A 21,232-nucleotide genomic window follows, 5' to 3' on the forward strand; every position below is an offset into this window, starting at 1 on the left:
CTCTCTAAATTTATAAAATAAAAATCTTAATAGGTATTAGTTTCATGAAGAAACTTTGAAAAATAAATGCTGATTCCACTTTTATGTTGGGTAATTAAAGAAGGTTGTTAACGTTCACAGATGATCGTTTTGAATATGATTAATTCTTGTTTGCAGGTAATCATCATAATTTGACATAAACATATGTTATTTAAATTGCTATATTATTTTGAACAGTAAATACATATAGCACAGAGAATATAGATATTAATTAACTTCTATATAATTAGATCCTGTTCTTCCAAGTGCTCACAGTCCTTCTTCAGAGGAAACTATAGTCCGTGGACCCAGAATAAAGCATGTGTGTCGAAGAGCAGCAGTAGTTTTAGGTCATCCACGGGCAACATTCCCCTCTCCAAAGGAACCTGAAAGATTTAGTTTAAGTGCATTACCTCAAGAAGAAAAGCAAAAATTATTAGAAATTGAATCAAGAAGGAGTAAGTCTTTGATTCTTCAGTTATCAAAGAATGAAATAAAATCTTTGATACAATATTGAAATTCTAGTGAATTTCAGTATTACATATATGGTTTCATTCATTATTAATAAGAAACTAATTATTACAATTTTTATGCAATATTGTGTGAATTCACATTTTGAGTAATTTCATTTTAACACTTTTTTTGAAATGTGTATTTTCTTTCCTTAGTTTCAGAATGAAAATAGCTAGAAAAGATTATTCAACTACTTCTTATATTCTAAATCAAATTTAAGTGCATTATTTTGACTTTCCTGAACATTCATTTTCGCTATGAAATCCCATCATGTTTCTGAAATTCTGTTCTCAGCTATTTATTTGCTTAGCTTATGGGTAAAAATACAAGAAATTAATGAGCAAAACTATATACAGATAGGCAGTTTGGTTAACTAGTTCTTAGCATTATTTGAGAATAAGTGCAAGTTCACTGTGCTTACTTACTACATATGTCCATGCGGTTAGCCTAGTGGCTTTGCGCTTCGCAACCATATGCCTGGGGAAGGAGTGTCCTAGGTTCGATTCCTGTCGATGACGCAAGGAGCTTAAGGATCTTCCTCAGCCATAGCCAAGTAAGCCGGTCTTGGGCATGGACAGCAGGGTTTTTTCCGCCAGTTTATCTGGGGTTTTTCATTCCACAAGCAGGCAAACCGGTCTCGTGAGCACACCCGGATGACAGCCAGGAATACTGACTCAGCCATAGGTCTGATTCGTCAGCCTATGCCGGTTCCGGAGCCTGGATAAAATTTGGGGGGACTAGATGATGCCGTACCTCCCTGTAAAAGGGGACTCATGGCTACTATACCTTCACACGGAAAGGAAGGACTTACTACAGATGTAGTGAACACAGTGACCCTAAATATGTTTAGTTGGCTCCAGAAGTGCTGAGGTGAATTGAATCCTGGAGATTTGACGGTTGGATCTGTGATTAGGTGTAGTTGATTCCTGTCTTCTCCAAAAGTCCTGGGGACCATCATTTGGTATTTCACAAGCCATATGGGAGATCTAGTGGTAAGGTGGAGAGATATCTTGACATATGAGGGTGGTCTGAAAAGTTCTCAACCTAACAATGAAAAAACGAATTTATAATTTCAAAATTATTTTTATTTTTTAACATAATCTCCCTTAAGACTAACACATTTATTCTAGCGATGCTCCAGCGCCATTATCCTGTCCCTAGTATCCTGCAAAATACCCCTTTACAGCTACAATCACCTCTTGATTCAAAGAAAAACGCTGAGAAAACTAAAACTCTTACCAGCAAGTAAGAGTTTTAGTTTTGGGAAGAGACAGAAGTCAGATGGAGCCAAATCTGGGGAATAGGGTGGATGTTCCAACAATTCATAGTGCAGATCCCTTAATTTTCCCAAAACGCCTTTGTGGGCAGGTGCATTGTCCTGATGAAAGATGATTTTTTCCTTCTGCAAACCAGGTCTTTTGTCACGAATTTTTTCTTCTAGTCTGGTTAAAAGACTGGAATAATATTCCTGGTTATTGTTTTGCCCTTTTCAAGATAATTAATAAACAAAATTCCTTTAGCATCCCAAAACACCGATGCCATGACCTTTCCTGCTGATGAAACTGACTTTGTCTTCTTTGGCATTGAACAACCAGCTTCTGTCCACTGTTTTGACTGCTATTTGGATTCTGGTGTGTAATGGTGATTCCAAGTCTCATCCATAGTAATAAATCGATGCACAAAATCAGTTTTATTTCTGTTAAAATGTACCAAGCACTGTTCAGAGATTTTCATGCTAGTGCAGTGCATTTTTTATCTGCTGTGAGCAAGTGCGGCGCCCATCTTGTACAAAGCTTTTTCATTTGCAATTCTTCACGTAAAACATATCCTACACATTCTTTGGAAATGCCTATAGTCTCAGCAATTTCACGCACTTTAACTCACCAGTCATCCAATACCATATCGTGCACTTGATCAATGATTTCTGGTGGTGTTACACTTTTTGGATATCCTTCACATGGATCATCTTCAAGGCTGGTACAGCCACTTTTAAACTCAGCAGCCCATTTCTTAATTGTCAAAAATGAAGGAGAAGAGTGTCCATAAACTTTTATGAACGTCGAATGTATTTCTTTCGATGTTAAACCATCTTTTACAAAGAATTTTATAACCGCAAGATACTCAATTTTATCCATTTCAAGGGATACAGACAATACTTTTGCTTCAGGTGGCTGTATAAAACAAACTACTTGATAGATTGACTTTAAATTTCACATGGATGCTTATGACAGATGTACAAACTTAGAGAAAAAAAATCTTGCCAATTCTGTTGTCATCTATGGTTGAGAACCTTTTAGACCACCTTCATATAGGAAGGTACATGTTATTGTTGATTTTCTTTATTTCTCTCATGGTAGTTTCTTCTCTTCTGAAGCATGGAGGAGTAATGTGAGAAAGAACGGGTACAACCATTGGAGAGAAGTGGACCATAAGGTACTAGAGATTGTTCTCATTGTTTTGTTGAGCTGTGTATATGTGTTCATGAGAGTCATGTGGTGACTTTTGCTCCAAACTGGCAATCAGTATTTTGTAATTGGGAAGACCAGAGACAGGGCTGCTGTCTAAGCATTACAACTCCAAGCTGTGCATGTGAGTTTCTTTAGATATTGTTCTTGACAAGTATCTTTAACTTAGTTTGTTCCAAATGCTGTCAGTATGTGAGGCTGTGATCAAGTGTTGCAAGAGTTAAACTCATAGATTAGAATCCTGTTGCAGAAGATTACTTTTAGTTTTTTTTATGGCCCTCATGGTTATTTAGGTAGAAAGCTGAAACAACAGTTTTTCTGGTTTAGGAGATAGTTCCTTGGTTTTGAAGAATTTTTGCAGTGACCTCAGATCTTTGTTCACTGTTATCTCAAGGGTTTGAAAAAAAGTAGTGTCTTCAGTAATAGTTCTGTTATTGGCATAGATAAATTTTATTCAACTTGTATACAAGTTGATTACAGCTAGGCCAAGGACAGATCCTTGTGGTAATCCATCCTGTAGGATAAATGGCCTGCTTTTTTGTAAATTCATGGAAACCTTTATTTTCCTATTGGACAGCATTTGTTCTAGAAGTTTTAGAGTTTTTTTGGCAATTAATTATTTTGGCTGTTTTCTACAAAAGCCTTTCTTTCATACAGTGTTATCAGCTGATATTAGGTCTATGAAGGCAGTATCTCTTTTTAAATCTTTTTGGCATCCAGCTACTATGTCAGTTGTGAGCGCTAATACCTGGTTGCAGCAGCTTTTGTCTGGTCTTAACCCACCCTGTTCATTGAGTAAGATGAATTTTATTTTTGTAAAAATCCTAGAGAGGATGAACCTTTCAAAATGTTTGTAATGAGTGCAGAGGATTTTTTTCATCTGGAAACAGGTTTTTTGTCCCTCAGAACAGGCAAACCAGTCCTGTGAACGCACGCATCTTCAGATTTAGGACACACCTGGAATAAGTATTGATAACCTATTCCGTCAGCTTTCTGGTTTCGAATGCCTGCAAGGTGAAGTGTGGGTCTACACATGAAAGTAAATGATACATAGCTTGTATGTTCATGATATTGCTGTTGATCTGGATAGTAATATATAATTGCTTGCCTATGATGATGATGCAATTTTGGAAAGGGTTACACAGGATATTTGTGATATAGAATTCTTGCAGGCTGATTTTAATAAATAGAATTTTATGGGCATATCAGTTCAGTGTTGCTAAGTACGAGGTTATGAATTTTGCATTGAGACCATTACAGATAGATTATTTTATTAGCACGTGTCCTGTAGAACACGTGCTAATAAAATTAGCATATGCATATCATGTTCATGTAAGGTGAGCACATTTTCACACAGTAATATTAGCATTTGTGTACTGTCTTAATGATATCAAAAATTTTAAATGCAGTTTGAGCTGATTTCAAATTTCAAGAGGTGGATCTTACATGAGATCTTTAAGATAATTAAAAAAAAAGAGCATTAAAGATTAGAAGAGAGCTCTCTATGGAAATGGAAGAACAGTATAGAATGAAATGCAGTGAAATGAAGAAGGCAGTTAGAGAAGATAAATCAAAATGGCTAGAGGAACAGTGCAAGGATTTTTATAAATACTATGGTGAATGCAGAATAAGAGAAGTATATAAGATGATCAGAAACATCGACAAGAAATGGAGGCCGAGGCAGAGAATCATAAAAGATAAAAATGGTAAAATCTCAATGTACACAGAAGACGTGGGGAGAGATGGACAAGATACTGCTCAGAGTTATATATGATATGGGGAGATGTTGAGCTTCAAAAGAAATTAATTGATGAATTGAGGGAATTGTCATCACCAAGCACAGAGGAAGAAAGAGATATATACTGGGGGAAGAGGTTGCAAAAGCAGTAAAATATCTGAAAAACTATTAAAGCCCTAGGAATGATGAGATCACTGGAGAAATGCTGAAACATGGTGGTAAGGTAATCATAGATGAACTCTACCGGTTGTGTAACCTGGCATGGGTTGAATTCAAAGCACCAAAGGAATGAACAAGATCATTCTAACACCCATTCACAAAAAAAGGAAGCAAAATGGACTACAAAAACTACAGAACAATTGCTCTAACGAATCATGTGGGAAAAGTGATACTTATAATGATATTAATGGAAAGAATATGAAACTAATGGAAGAAAATCTGAAAGATGTACAAGCAGGATTTATAAGAGATAGGTACTGTGCACCAAATATTATTGTTTACATGAATTGTTGAGAAAGCTCTACATAAAAATGAAAATGGTTACACCCACTGTCAGTGCCAGGTTATTTTGCGCCCTAGGCAAAGTTTACAAGTGCACCCCTTAATTCATAAACTAAAATGTTTCTAATTGACATTAAACAAAATAAAATTGTCTTTCAGGTTAAATTAATAGGGCTTTTTTTATTTTCTTTTTTAATTAATTTGAAAATTCTCTGTTATAATTCATTTACAAAAAAAAGTTATAAAACCGAAATTTAATATTTTAAAATGTTGACGTTTTAAAATATTTAACTTAACTGAATTTTAAATAGCAGTAAGTTCAAATCATTTATGTAAGGAACAAAAATAGTAAAATAGTGTGATGTGTGACCGTTTGAGGAATAAGGAAAAAGAATCGATACCTAAATCATATATCACTATTTAATTTTGATATTTTAGTAAAGTATGAATAAAGCATAGCTTGAAGTTTTGTGCCCCTTCATGGCTTGCACTCTAGGCGGTTGCCTAGTTTGCCTAAATGATAGCGCCGGCCCTGGTTACACCTGTTTTGTTGACTTTCAGAAAGCATTTGACAGTATAGATCTGAAAGTGGCATGAGCTGCACTTAAATCTTATGTGGTTTGTGGACAGGATCCTGATATGTCTGTTGCAGAACATCAATGGCAGTGCAAAAGCTGCTGTGAGAAACTGTGAAGAAATAGGAAGATTTTTCCAGACATCATCATCAACAAATTCCTGCCATGTACCCTCAAGGGGTGTACAGGATATGATAGTACTACATGAAAAATTTACATCATTAAGGCACGAGACAAGCAGATCCAATATCTCCAAGCATTTTTATCATGCAAAGGATAATATAAAAGGGATTTCAATTCAAGGTACACAAAAATATTATAATTTGCAGATGATATAGTCATTATTGAAGATATGAAGAGGAACTAAAAAGAACAGTGCTGAAATTAAGTGACGAACGAAAGAGATATGAATTCATAATGAACATCGATAAAACAAAAGCAGTGATATTTAGACAGAAGAGGATGGAAAGCAAATAAAGGTCAACAGATAAGAGCTGGAAAAGGTTAGTAAATTGACATACCTAGTGAGCAACTTAACGCACAATTTTGAAAGATTCTCAGATAGCAAAAGTACACCTACAGGCAATGGACAATATAAGGAAAAGTAAATCAGTAAGCCTTCCTATAAAGTTGAGACTGCTGGAAACATGCATATTCACAAGCACACTCTCTATGGCTGCTGTGAGACGTGGGTGATATTTCGTGAGACGAATCGTGGGTTTTGAAAGAACATATTATAGAAAGAACGAATTCTATGATACTGAGTTTAGTATTTGCATTTCTTGCCTTTTGAATCCTTATGTCAACATCTCTAGCTGCCCCTCCTTCATGTGCAGATAACTCCATTGTCACGATATCTAAAATTTGACAGTTTCAGTTTTTTCAGTTGTACTTGGTACATTGTTATTCATATTGTTTATATTTATTTTCAATGATTCTTGTACTTTGGTTAGTTTATTTTGGTTATCTGCATGTCTAAAATCAGTGATGCCAGAGATTTGGGACTGATGTAAGACAAAGAGTTACATCTTTGTCTTATAAAGTTGTATCATCTTAGCAATGTGGTAAAGTGATCACATCGAATAAGTGCAGTGCTCAAGAGAATGCATCATCTGCATAATCTAGATCATCTACAGTTTTATTTATTTTCCATGATATTCCTCTGGTGCGTATCTGTCTGTTCTAGAACATGATCTTGTCTAAATAATAAGGGAGATAGCAGACATCCTTGTCATACTCCGGATGAAGTTTGAAAAAGTTGTCAAAAATATCCATTATGTAGTATCTGTTATCGGAATTTATTATATCCTTCTTTTATGAGGTTTATTATCTTCTGTATCATCCTTTCATACCACAGAGTAGGAAATGATTGTCAGATATACAAAAATATTTTGGGAAAATTTGAAGAAAAGAGCAAAGCTAATAACAATGGCAAATACTTGTTGGATTTCTGCTCAGGACATGGACTGGTTATTACCATGTTCCAACATAAAAATGTGCACAAATTCACATGGAGAGAAGAGGCAAGGAATAGGAAAAGTCTCATCGACTATATTACTGTTGATAGTGATGTTTTCTCTTTGGTGCAGGACACTAGAGTGTACAGAGAATTTGAAATTGGAAGTGATCACCATTTAGTCTTGAGCAGGATAAAATTGAATTTCATATTGAAAAGAAGAACATGTAAGAAAGTTTTAAAATGAATAAAAGTTGAGCAGCTCTCAGATGTGAACTTTAGACTAAAATATACAAACATTATTCAAAAAAAAATGAATGAGTTTGAGAACAGGAATCAAACCTTGGAGATTCAGTGGCAAGCTCTGAAGAAACCATTGATTGATTCTGCTAGAGAGGCATGTGGTGAGATTGTCTGCAAGGATAGAAAAATCAGAACTCCCTGGTGGACACAGGAAGTTAAAGAAGCAGTGAAGGAAAAGAAGAAAGCATATCAAAAGTTCCTGGCAAATAAGTCAGATTGTGCTCTTACAGAATACAGAGACAAATGTAAGAAAGCTAGACACTGTGTAAAACTAGCTAAACAAAAGTCATGGAAAGACCTTGGAAAGAACATAGTAAATAAATATCAAGAAGGTGGCAAGATATTCTGGAGGTTTTTGAAGAAGCTCAGAAATGGAGGAAAGAGTGCTGTAAAAGGAATTAGAGATGATAAAGGTGATATGAAAATTGGAGAAAAAGATATCCTTGAAGTATGGAGTAATTATTTCGAAAAATTACTAAATGAAACTAGCAGTGATGACAGCACAGTGATAAAAAAACACTGGCCAGACATGCAATTAGGAATAGATATCCATGCTTGAAGTAAAAAACGCCATGAAAAGTCTGAAATGTGGAAAGACAGCTGGAGTAGATAATATTAGACCAGAAATGCTCAAGTGTGGAGGTATAAAGGTTTTACAGTGGCTACACTGCATAGTTCAGAGGGCCTGTACAGAAGGATGATTTCCAAATGATTGGAGTAGAGCTCTCATAGTACCCATATATTAAAAGGGAAATAAAACTGATTGTGAGAATTACACAGGTATTTCTTTACTGAATGTTCTTAGCAAGATTTATGCCAGTATACTTGAAAAACGGTTGAGAAGGATTGTGGAAGAGAAGCTTGGTGAGGAACAAGCTGGATTCAGGCCAAATAGAGGCTGCCAGGATCAGATATTCACTTTATGACAAATAGTTGAAAAATCATGGGAATATAACAAAAATCTGTATTTAAGTTTTGTAGATCTGGAAAAAGCATATGCAAGGTGCCAAGAGAGAAGCTATTCAAAATGCTACAGTTGTATGGTGTCAGTGGATCATTATATCAAACAATACTTAGTCTTTATTTGAGTTGTAAGTCAGCAGTTAGAATTGAAGGAAATACAGGGAGATGGTTTAATGTTAAATCTGGTGTCAGACAAGGATGTACATTATCACTTCTGTTATTCATTATCTATATAGATTACATTATGAAGGAAAGTGGTATTAAATCTGATATCAAAATTGGAGATGTTAATGTCAGCTCCTTGCTTTATGCAGATGATGTTATACTTCTAAATAAATCTGCTGCAAGTCTGCAAGATTCCCTGACTAAATTGAATAACTGTTGTGATAGATATGGTATGAAGGTCAGCAATAACAAGACAAAGATAATGAAAATAGGCAGAAGCATTGAAAATATCAACTGCATTGTGAATGGAGAACCTATAGAACAAGTAAAACATTTCAGCTACTTAGGCACGATTTTTAGTGAAGATGGTAAATTAAATATGGAAATAGACAACAGAATCAACAAAGCTGGTATGGTAGGAAGTCAACTGAATAAATTTATATGAAATAAGAGAGAAATTAGTCAAAACACTTAATTAGCTGTATACAAGACAGTGTTCAAACCAATTTTAACTTATGGATCTGATAGCTGGGTCAGAAGTAAAACACTTGACCAAAAACTAGAGACCACAGATATGAGAGTCCTGAGAAAGATTAGGGGCATGAACAGATGACATCAGTTGCAATATCATATTAAAAACGAGGATATTAGGAAAGAACTTGACATTGTCAGCATCCAGGAATGTGTTATCAGAGCTGTGGTCACTTAAACAGAATGGGCGAGGAAAGATTAGCCAAACAAGTGTTCTCTGCCAGGTTGGCAGGAAAAAGACCCAGAGGAAGACCAAGATATAGATGGATTGATATGGTAAAAAGTGCCTTCAAAGATAGATATATAAATATAAGATCTGACAATGTTGTAGCTTTGACAGGTAACAGATTAATTTGGCAGAAAATTGTAGGTAGGAAGTTAGTAGTGATGTAAATTTTTCATGTAGTACTATCATATCCTGTACACCCCTTGGGAGTAAATGTCAGGAATTTGATGATGATGATGTATCGTCCCTTTGTTTTGAAGTGCGTTTTACACACAATCTCTGCCGTTGGAATCGACGGGTTTTTCATAATATCCAAACAGCTAGTGTAAAGGAGAGTTAAATTCACTCATCTGTTCAGTTATTATTCTTAATGTGTTAATGTGGTCAATACTTGATCTATTTGGCCTAACACTAGACTGCTTTCTTCTCATCCCCTTATCTACAATGTTAAAGATTCTTGAAAGGATAATTTTCAAAAAAATTTTCTAATAACAGCAGGTTTATATCCTGTTTCTCCAATTATCACAGTTTCTTAAATCTCCTTACTTTGTAATTTTACTGTTATCCCTATATTTTCCAATCATTAGGGAATGTCTTTTTCCCAAATATATTGGAATAGCAGATAGAGCAATATGTGATGGTTGTGATGTCAGTTTTTAGAACTTCTGCTGTGATAACATTATGTGCTGTAGCTTTCTCATTTTTCATTTCTTTAATATCCTTTTTTTTTAATCTCTAATTTAGATGGTGATCTGTTATCAATTTTTAATTTGCATTCTCCTTGTTTTATGTATTATTATTATTATTTATTTAATTTTTTTATTGTCTTCACCTTTCCAGTTGTTGTTCTGTTAATGTTAGAATTTTTCCATTTAGATCTGTCACTGGGACATTTTTTCCACAGCTTATTCTGTCTTATAATACTATATAATCTACTATTATACTTGTCAGCAGTTTGTTGTGTCCTCTGGCAGTTCTTCATACCATTGCCATTTATCTTTTCTAGTTCTTCTCTTAACTTTTTTATTTAAAATATATGTTATCTTTAAGCTCATTTTCCTCTTTGGAGAGTATTTCTTGCTCATAATTTCAGCTTTTTCTTTTCTTTTTTTTTTTTCTTTTTCTACACTAATCTCTACATTTTCATGGTTAACAATTCTTCTTTGTTTATGTACTGTATCATTAAGGACTTTTTTCCATCTAGCCTCTCCATCACATTCCTCATATTCTCTTCTCCATCAAAATTGCTATTTATATATATATATATATTCCCCCCCTCCTTAACTTTATTTTAAACTTGTTACCGATTTCAACATTTTGTGATTCAGCAGTATTAAATTTGTGTCTCTTAACTATTTTTTCGTAGTGATTTTTGAATATGTATCTGCATAGATTCAGTTGTCAGATGATGATGATCAGAGCCAATATGAACACTTTTATTTTGTTCAGTTTTGGTTGATGGCAGTGTGATCTATTTGATTCTGTGTTTTGCCATCTGGTGACACCTAGATTACTTTCTATTCTCTTATGCTTGAAGATTGTGCCACCTACTATTAAGTTATATTTACTGCACACTTTCACTGGTAATTCACCAATTACTCTCCCCTCACCCCCCAAGCTAGTCTTACTCATTATGTTCTCCAGTCCCTCATTATTTGTACCAACTCTAGTGTTGTTGAAGTCACCAGTTAGAGGTTTGTGTCTCTTTACCATGCATTATCAATGTGTTATCAAGTAGACAGTAAAAATTTTCTTTTTCTTCAGAGGATGCATTCTCATTTGGGCCATAGTACCACTGAACAACTGTCACTCCTTCCAGTTTCTTGCTTCCTGCCCAGTGAAGTAATAACTGGGTGGGAAGCAAGAAACACTGAGTGTCTGGTCCATTGTATGGCTTCAAGTTTACTCTGCGCTTCTCTGTATTCATACTCCCTCCAAGCATGACCTTGGTAAATGACAGGGATTATTCACTAACTGATTGGGAAGCTTCCTGTTGTGTGACATTGGGTTTAATCCCATATACTATATGGTTGGCTTAGGGAATGATTTTATTGCATTGTTGAATATGGAATGTTTAGTGTGCTGTAATTTGTTCAGCATACTCATGAGACTGTCACCTGCACCACATGTAAGAAAAAGGGGAAGGGATGGATACATTTTCCGATATTTGCAGGATATATTTTGAAACTACAATGATAGTCACTCTGTTATATAAGAAATATAGCATACTTTCAGCTTTTATTATGAATTCCATTGTGTTTTGGTTTACAGTTAGTTGATATTAAAACATACATTTTTATTATTATTTTTCTTCTTTTTTGTAGGTAGTCCTGATTCTGATGATCTTCCGCTTGATGAACTTATTAAACGGGCTACAGGAAAGGATGGAAAGGATGTCAAAGAAGGAAAAGAAGTAACACCTGTTATCCAAGTAACTGGCAAAAAAGCACCTAGTTTACTGCATACCAAACCAGCAAGAAGGAGAGCAGCCGTTAAAATTCCCAAAGTAAGGGTAAGAAAGGTGCGCTGTAAAGAATGCGAAGGATGTTTAGCTGAAGATTGTGGAAAATGCATATACTGTTTGTAAGTAATTATTTTTGTACTGTATCTTAATTACATGAATTTTGTTAGTGCTGACAACAAAAAAAATTATTCCCATTTCACAATGTGGCTGAATTTACTTTTATTTGATATTAATATATTAAGTTAATGTCCACGTATATTAAGTTCAGGTCTTCATTAGCTAACTAGACCAATCTGGTCTTCACTGTTCTGCAGCTTAAAACATTACAGATATGGGAATAGCTGTTGTCTTTCATTCAGGAAAGATGTAATTTAATAATATATTTTTTATCACAAAATATTTTATACACAGTGGAGTGTAGTTAATTGGACCACATCAGGAATAGCATAATTTTTCCAAACATAAAACAAAATACTAGTTCAGACAAGCTTTTAGTTTATTTTCTATTACTGAATTATAGATAACAATTGGCTTTAATTAAAGTAAAATATTTGCCATAAAAATAACTTCATTTACATAAGTTTTAAACTTCATTTGCATAAGTTTTTAGCTCTTGAAGTTAACAACATTGTTGGAATTGATTATAACCTGTCGGTTTTTTTTTTCATTTTTTTTATTTTTATTATTGATTGACTGCAGTTAAGCAAAATCAGTGCAGGTATCAGCATAGTGCAGACATCAGATTGCCTTCCTGCATGAAATACTCATAATCCTGTAATACATTTTCTAGTGTCTTGAAATAATTACTCGTTCAAGCTTGGGAGTATCATCCTCATCACTTTCTTGTTCTAAAGTCCTCTGATGTTTTGCTACAATTTCCTGCTCAAAATCTTCATTTTCATTATAGTATTGAGACTATGATCAGTAGATGCAAACTCTTCTGGTGTTAGTCTTCTGATGGGACGTCATTTTCACTATTCGCAATATCTGGCATATCCATAATTGAATGTTTAAAACCATAGTGAGCACATGGTTTTGAATAGTATTGATGCTTATTCTTCAAAATCTTTTTAATCTTCTACAATCTTTTAATCAATTAATCTTTTACAAGAAATGCAGTCATAAGCTGCATTTCATGTGAAAGATTAACTTTTGCACTAACTTAACAGTTCTTAAGATCAAATGAAATTTATCTTGATTTCCATTATAATTTCATGTCCCAGCCTCATAAGCCAATTCTTCATCATCATCATCAAATTCCTGACATTTACCCTCAAAGGGTGTAGAGGATATGATAGTACTACATGAAAAATTTACATCATTACTAACTTCCTACCTACAATTTTCTGCCAAATGAATCTGTTATCTGTCAAAGCTACAACATTGTCAGATCTTATATTTATATATCTATCTTCGAAGGCACTTTTTACCATATCAATCCACCTATATCTTGGCCTTCCTCTGGATCCTGCCAACCTGGCAGAGAACACTTGTTTTGCTAATCTTTCCTCGCCCATTCTGTTTAAGTGACCATACCACCTGAGATTAGCTCTGCTAACACATTCCTAGATGCTGACAATATCAAGTTCTTTCCTAATATCCTCGTTTTTAATATGATATTGCAATTGATGTCTTCTGTTCATGCCCCTAATCTTTCTCAGTACTCTCATATCTGTAGTCTCTAGTTTTTGGTCAAGTGTTTTACTTCTTACCCAGCCATCAGATCCATAAGTTAAAATTGGTTTGAACACTGTCTTATATACAGCTAATTTAGTGTTTTGACTAATTTCTCTCTTATTTCATATAAATTTATTCATTTGACTTCCTACCATACCAGCTTTGTTGATTCTGTTGTCTATTTCCATATTTAATTTACCATCTTCACTAAAAATCGTGCCTAAGTAGCTGAAATGTTTTACTTGTTCTATAGGTTCTCCATTCACAATGCAGCTGATATTTTCATTGCTTCTGCCTATTTTCATTCTCTTTGTCTTGTTATTGCTGACCTTCATACCATATCTATCACAACAGTTATTCAATTTAGTCAGGGAATCTTGCAGACTTGTAGTGGATTTATTTAGAAGTATAACATCATCTGCATAAAGCAAGGGGCTGACATTAACATCTCCAATTTTGATATCAGATTTAATACCACTTTCCTTCATAATGTAATTATGAATCCATATAGATAATGAATAACAGAGGTGATAATGTACATCCTTGTCTGACACTAGATTTAATATTAAACCATATTCCTGTATTTCCTTCAATTCTAACTGCTGACTTACAACTCAAATAAAGACTAAGTATTGCTTGATATAATGATCCAGGGACACCATACAACTGTAGCGTTTTGAATAGCTTCTCTCTTGGCACATTGTCATATGCTTTTTCCAGATCTACAAAACTTAAATACAGATCTTTGTTATATTCCCATGACTTTTCAACTATTTGTCATAAAGTGAATATCTGATCCTGACAGCCTCTATTTGGCCTTATTCCAGCTTGTTCCTCACCAAGCTTCTCTTCCACAAAGTTTGGTTCCTGTTCTCAAACTCTTTCATTTTTTCTTCAATAATCTTTGTGTATTTTAGTGTACAGTTCACATCTCCGAGATGTTCAACTTTTATTCGCTTTAAAACTTTCTTACATGTTATTCTTTTCAATACGAAATTCAATTTTATCCTGCTCGAGACTAAATAGTGATAACTTCCAATTTCAACTCCTCTGTGCACTCTGGTGTCCTGCACCAGAGACAAAACATCACTATCAACAATAACGTAGTCAATGAGACTTTTCTTATTCCTTGCTTCTTCTCACCATGTGAATTTATGCACATTTTTATGTTGAAACATGGTGTTGGTAATAACCAGTCCATGTCCTGAGCAGATATCCAACAATATTTGCCATTATTATTAGCTTTGCTCTTTTCTCCAAATTTTCCCAAAATATTTTTGTATGTCTGGCAATCATTTCCTACTCTGCTATTTAGATTCCCAACAAGGACCAACTTTTCCTTTTTCATTGTGTCAGTTGCTTTTTCTAAAGCATCAAAAAATTTTCCCACTTATACCTTAGGAGAACCTTCTGTGGGATCATAGGCACAAATAGGTCTCATTATCCAATTCCCCATGCTGATATTAGCCGACATCACTCTACTTGAAGCTGCCTGCCATTCAAGAAGATTCGCCTCGTATTTTGTGTTGAATACTATGGCTACTCCATCTTTTCTTTGATTTCATTTCCTGAATATAACATTTTGTATTTATTGCTCAGAAAGATCTCTCTAATGTTTGTCTTTTTTGTTTCAGTCACCCCTATTATGTCGATCTGGTACTTATCTAATTCCTCAGCTAGCTCCATTTCTTTGCCATTCAAGCTTCTTATGTTGATAGTACCAATCTTTAACTCTGGTGATATTGAGTAGGGGTGTGCTTTTATGATGCGGTTATAATATAAACAGAGCTTATTAATATAGCTACAAATCCAATGTAGCATTGGATTTGTAGCTATATAAAATAGCCCTGTTTTGTTAAAATTGCAGATGTCATTGACACTAAATTTTTGAAAAAAAAATTACATAATTTTTCCAATACTCCATGTGGCTAGTCAAAGTAAATGGCAATGTGTCCCAAATAAAATGGCTGCCCTGATTGACTGGTGGAACAATTAACCAGAATCTACTGTATTATATTATTTATATATTAAAATATATTAAACAGTTTTACTTGTTTGTTTTAATCTGTTAATTAAATTCATTAATAAATATAAAACTGTTTGATTGTGTAATGCTATTGAGTGGATTAATCAACAATACGAAACAGTTTGTCAGATGTAATTGTAACATGTTGGCTTGTTGTTGTATGCCATCCAGTTGTTTTCAACTTACGATCTTGTGAACAAAGGCTCTCCATCCCTCTCAGCCTCTTGTCTTTTCTTTCATCATTTATAAGTTTAAGTTGGTAAGTTCCTTTACATTTTCCATCCAACTCTTTTGTAGTCTTTCTTTCCTTTTCATGTCCTCAGTCTTCCCCAACATAATTGCCTGTTCCAGTGATTCATACTCACATAATATGTGCAAAGTACATTAACTTCTGTTTAGCGATTGTTACCACCAAGGAGCATTCTGTTTTTATACTTTTGTCTAAAACCCTCCTTATTAGTCATTCTTGCAGCTAATTGGATTCTTAATAATCACCTCCATGCCTATAATTCAAACAAATCATTTCACTTTCTTCTTAATAATCCAGCTTTCACATCCATACATCAATACTTTACTGTTACTGCACGACTTGACTTTGAGAAAAGCATTTGACAAAGTTAAAAGAAGCATTTTATTTAACATATTAAAAGAAAGACAAATAGCAAATAATATTCTAACTGATATCATAAGTATATATGAAAATAATCAAATATAAATAAGATTAAATTATGAACTATCATGTACGAGAGAGATAAACCAAGGAGTCCAACAGGGATGTCTCCTTTTAGCAACTCTTTTTAATATTTATCTAAATGAAATAATAATAAAATGAAATAAAAATTTCCATCAAGATATTAAACTTTCTCCTACTGCGAACTTAAACACTCTTCTTTTTGCCGATGACCAAATAATAATTACAAATTATGAAGATAACTTACAGAAAGATATTTGAAATTTAAATGAGATAGCCAAAGATTATGGAATGATAATATTAACAGAAAAATAAAAAACTATGGCATTTCAAGGACCTGATCCATTAAGAACTAAAATAGTAATAGCACATACGAAAATGAAAAAGATATAAACGTAAAAATTGCAAAATATTTAAAAATAACAGGTGTAATTAACTCTATATTTAAACCTAACCTAGTACACAAAAACAAACCAGACTAAAAGTGTGCAATGCATTAGCTCTACCAGTCCTATTGTATGGAAGTGAAATCTGGACAATAAAACAAAAAAGACAAACAAAAATTAATAACAGCTGAAATGAAGTTTATGAAAAAAAACCGCAAAGTATACTCTATTCGATCACAAAAGAAATGAAGAAATTATGAAAGAATTAAACCAGGAATGAGTAATAGAAAAAAGTTAAAATATATAAGCATAAATGGATGGAACATGTTGAAAGAATGAAAACAGAAAGATTACCAAAACAAGCTTTTAATTACAAACCACTAGGAAAAAGAAAACCAGGAAGTCCTCTCAAGAGATTCAACAATGACTTCTAAGGCTGGAACCAGCTAGTCCAGGCCTAAATCCTTGACAAGCATGATAATGATGACATCGCTACTGGAAATATCATTGCTTTGACATTTCTAGCTTTACCCACACCTCTATCTTTCATAATTTTTGACAGATTTAACATTTTTTTTTTTTTTAAAAAACCTGTGACTATCCTTTTTCACATTTACCATAATTTCTTATTCTGGACTCCAGTAAATCATAAACTCTCAATGATCTCTATTTTATATGTCTGTCATAAATTCATCTAAATTGCCAGAAGCCATAATTTCTGTTTTCCTGATGTTTAATTTAAGCCTGGCTTTGTTGCTTTCCCTCTTAACCAATCCAGATCTTCCTGGTTTCTAATATGAGGGTCATATTACATGCTTAAATTATTTATTTTTCTGCCACTAATCTTAATTCCAGCTGGGTAAACTTCTCATTATTTGTCTAAGTTTGCCATTTTTAATAAATTCGCTATAAATATTAAAATATTTATAATGAATCCCCCCCCGAACACTGTTTCTCCAAAGGCTGTTTTTCACTGAGCTTTTTGATTGTCATACAGCTCTCTTAACAAATGAACTAGATGTGCAGGTATTACAATTCACAGTCTGTTGTGATTCATACAATCAAAATCTTTCTTATCATCAATAAAACACGAATATTTCCTTCTGAAATTCTCTTATCCTTTCCATAATCTATCTCGTGTTTGCTAACTGGTCTCTATTTCCTGTACCTCTCCTAAAGCCTACCTGTTCTTGTGGCATTTCTCTATTCACATATGGCTCCAGATTCTGTTGGATCATTTTCAGCATAAATTTACTTGTCTTTGAAATTAAAGTGATGGTTTTATAATTCTCACAATCTCTAGGATTTGATTTTTTTTGGAATTGGAATGAATGTTAATGTTTTCCATTCTCTAGGCCAATATATTTTCTTCCAAATCTGTTGACAAATTTCAGTTAATATATTCACTACTTTATCACCAGCTGTTCTCATTAAATTCCACTTACATTCCATCAGCTCCAAGAGCTTTTCCTTTTGACAGCTGTTCTATTGCTGATATCACTTTGCTTCTCATTATTATGGGTTCCTCAATATCATAATACATAATCTTCCCATCTTTTTTTTTCACTGCTTCTTCTATCAAACTTTTTCCTGAATTGCTTTTTCATCATCATCATCATCATCATCAAATTCCTGCCATGTACCCTCAAGGGGTGTACAGGATATGATAGTACTACATGAAAAAAATTACATCATTTTTAATTTCCTATCTACAATTTTCCTCCAAATCAGTCTGTTACTTGTCAAGACTCCAACATTATCAGATCTTATATTTCTATCATCTAAAGCATTTTGTACCGTATCAATCCACCTATATCTTGGTCTTCCTCTGGGTCGTTTTGCTGCCAACCTGGCAGAGAACACTTGTTTTGCTAATCTTTCCTCGCCCATTCTGTTTAAGTGACCATACCACCTGAGATTAGCTCTGCTAACGCATTCCTGGATGCTGACAATGTCAAGTTCTTTCCTAATATCCTCGTTATTAATATGATATTGCCATTGATGCCATCTGTTCATGCTTATAATCTTTCTCAGGACTCTCATATCCGTGGTCTCTAGTCTTTGGTCAAGTGTTTTACTTCTGACCCAGCTCTCAGATCCATAAGTTAAAACTGGTTTGAAGACTGTCTTGTACACAGCTAATTTAGTGTTCCGACTGATTTCTCTCTTATTCCATATGAATTTATTCAATTGACTTCCCACCATACCAGCTTTGCTGATTCTGTTGTCTATTTCTATATTTAATTTACCATCTTCAGTAAAAATCGTGCCTAAATAGCTGAAATGTTTTACTTGTTCCACAGGTTCTCCATTCACAACACAGTTGAAATTTTCAATGATTCTGCCTATTTTCATTGTCTTTGTCTTTTTATTGCTGACCTTCATACCATATCTATTACAACAGCTATTCAATTTAGTCAGAGAATCTTGCAGACGTAGCAGATTTATTTAGAAGTATAACATCATCTGCGTAAAGCAAAGAGCTGACATTAACATCTCCAATTTTGATATCAGGTTTAATACCACTTTCCTTCATAATGTGATCCATATAGATAATGAATAACAGAGGGGATAATGTACATCCTTGTCTCACACCAGATTTAACATTAAACCATCTTCCTGTACTTCCTTCAATTCTAACTGCTGACTCACAACTCAAATAAAGACTAAGTATTGCTTGATATAATGCCCCGTTGACACCATATAACTGCAGCGTATTGAATAGCTTCTCTCTTGGCACCTTGTGATATGCCTTTTCCAGATCGACAAAACTTAAATACAGATCTTTGTTATATTCCTATGCTTTCTCGACTATTTGTCGTACAGTGAAGATCTGATCCTGACAGCCTCTATTTGGCCTGAATCCAGCTTGTTCTTCACCAAGCTTTTCTTCCACAATTCTTCTCAATCGTTTCTCAAGTATACTTGCATAGATCTTGCCAGGAACACTCAGTAGGGAAATACCTCTGTAATTTTCACATGCAGTGTTATTTCCCTTTTTATATATGGGTACTATGAGAGCTCTACTCCAATCATCGGGAATTTGTCCCTCTGTCCAGGCTTTCTGAACTATGCAGTGCAGCCACTGCAAGACTCTTATACCACCATACTTCAGCATTTCTGGTCGAATATCATCTACTCCTGCTGCCTTTCCACATTTCAAGCCTTTGACGGCTTTTTCCACTTCTAGTATGGATATGTATTCCTGACTGCATGCCTGGTCAGTGTTTTTTACCACTGTGCTGTCATCACTGCTTGTTTCATTTAGCAGCCTTTCAAAGTAATTACTCCATACTTCAAGGATATCTTTTTCTTCCGTTTTCATGTCACCTTTATCATCTCTAATTCCTTTTACAGCACTCTTTCCTCCATTCTTAAGCTTCAACAACCTCCAGAATATTTTGCCACCTTCTTGATATTTATTTTCTATATTCTTGCCAAAGTCCTCCCATGACTTTTGTTTAGCTAGTTTTACACAGTGTTTAGCATTCTTGCATTTGTCTCTATATTCTCTAAGAGCACAAGCTGACTTATTTGACAGGAACTTTTGGTATGCTTTCTTCTTTTCCTTCACTGCCTATTTAACTTCCTGTGTCCACCAGGGAGTTCTGATTTTTTTATCCTTACAGATAACCTCACCACATGCCTCTCTGGCAGAATCAATCAATGTTTTCTTCAGAGTTTGCCACTGAATCTCCAAGGTTTGATTCCTGTTCTCAAACTCTTTCATTTTTTCTTCAATAATCTTTGTGTATTTTAGTCTACAGTTCACATCTGAGAGCTGCTCAACTTTTATTCGCTTTAAAACTTTCTTACATGTTATTCTTTTCAATATGAAATTCAATTTTATCCTGCTCAAGACTAAATAGTGATCACTTCCAATTTCAAATCCTCTGTACACTCTAGTGTCCTGCACCAGGGAGAAAACATCACTCTCAACAATGACATAGTCAATGAGACTTTTCTTATTCCTTGCCTCTTCTCTCCATGTGAATTTGTGCACATTTTTATGTTGGAACATGGTGTTAGTAATAACCAGTCCATGTCCTGAGCAGAAATCCAACTGATATTTGCCATTATTATTAGCTTTGCTCTTTTCTCCAAATTTTCACAAAATATTTTTGTATGTCTCACAATCATTTCCTACTCTGCTATTTAGATCCCCAACAAGGACCAACTTTTCATTTTTCATTGTGTCAGTTGCTTTTTCTAAAGCCTCAAAAAATTCCTCCACTTCTACCTTAGTAGAACCTTCTGTGGGACCATAGGCACAAATAAGTCTCATTGTCCAGTTCCCCATTCTCATATTTGCCCACATTACTCTACTTGAGACTGACTGCCATTCAAGAAGATTAGCCTCGTATTTTGTGTTGAATACTATGGCTACTCCTTCTTTTCCTTGATTGTCATTGCCTGAATATAACATTTTGTATTTATTGCTCAGAAAGATCTCACCAGTTTTGGTCTTTTTTGTTGCAGTCACCCCTATTATGTCGATCTGGTACTTATCTAATTCCTCAGCTAGCTCCATTTC

The 21,232-nt window shown here is 34.3% G+C and overlaps 1 protein-coding gene across 1 annotated transcript in view; it reads left to right on the forward strand.

The window, feature by feature from the left end:
- LOC150093937 (uncharacterized) overlaps positions 1-21,232 on the forward strand; it is a 209,264-nt gene that overhangs the window by 10,788 nt on the left and 177,244 nt on the right. Inside the window, exons 3-4 of the mRNA XM_090412924.1 lie at positions 270-476; positions 11,779-12,037. Of these exons, the coding sequence (XP_090269050.1) occupies positions 270-476; positions 11,779-12,037 (466 nt within the window). The remainder of the gene's footprint in view (positions 1-269; positions 477-11,778; positions 12,038-21,232) is intronic.

This window comes from Typopeltis vanoorti, chromosome 23 (assembly GCF_054136105.1).
Source record: "Typopeltis vanoorti isolate ZY-2024b chromosome 23, IOZ_Tvanoo_1.0, whole genome shotgun sequence".
Lineage (NCBI taxonomy): Eukaryota > Metazoa > Arthropoda > Arachnida > Uropygi > Thelyphonidae > Typopeltis > Typopeltis vanoorti.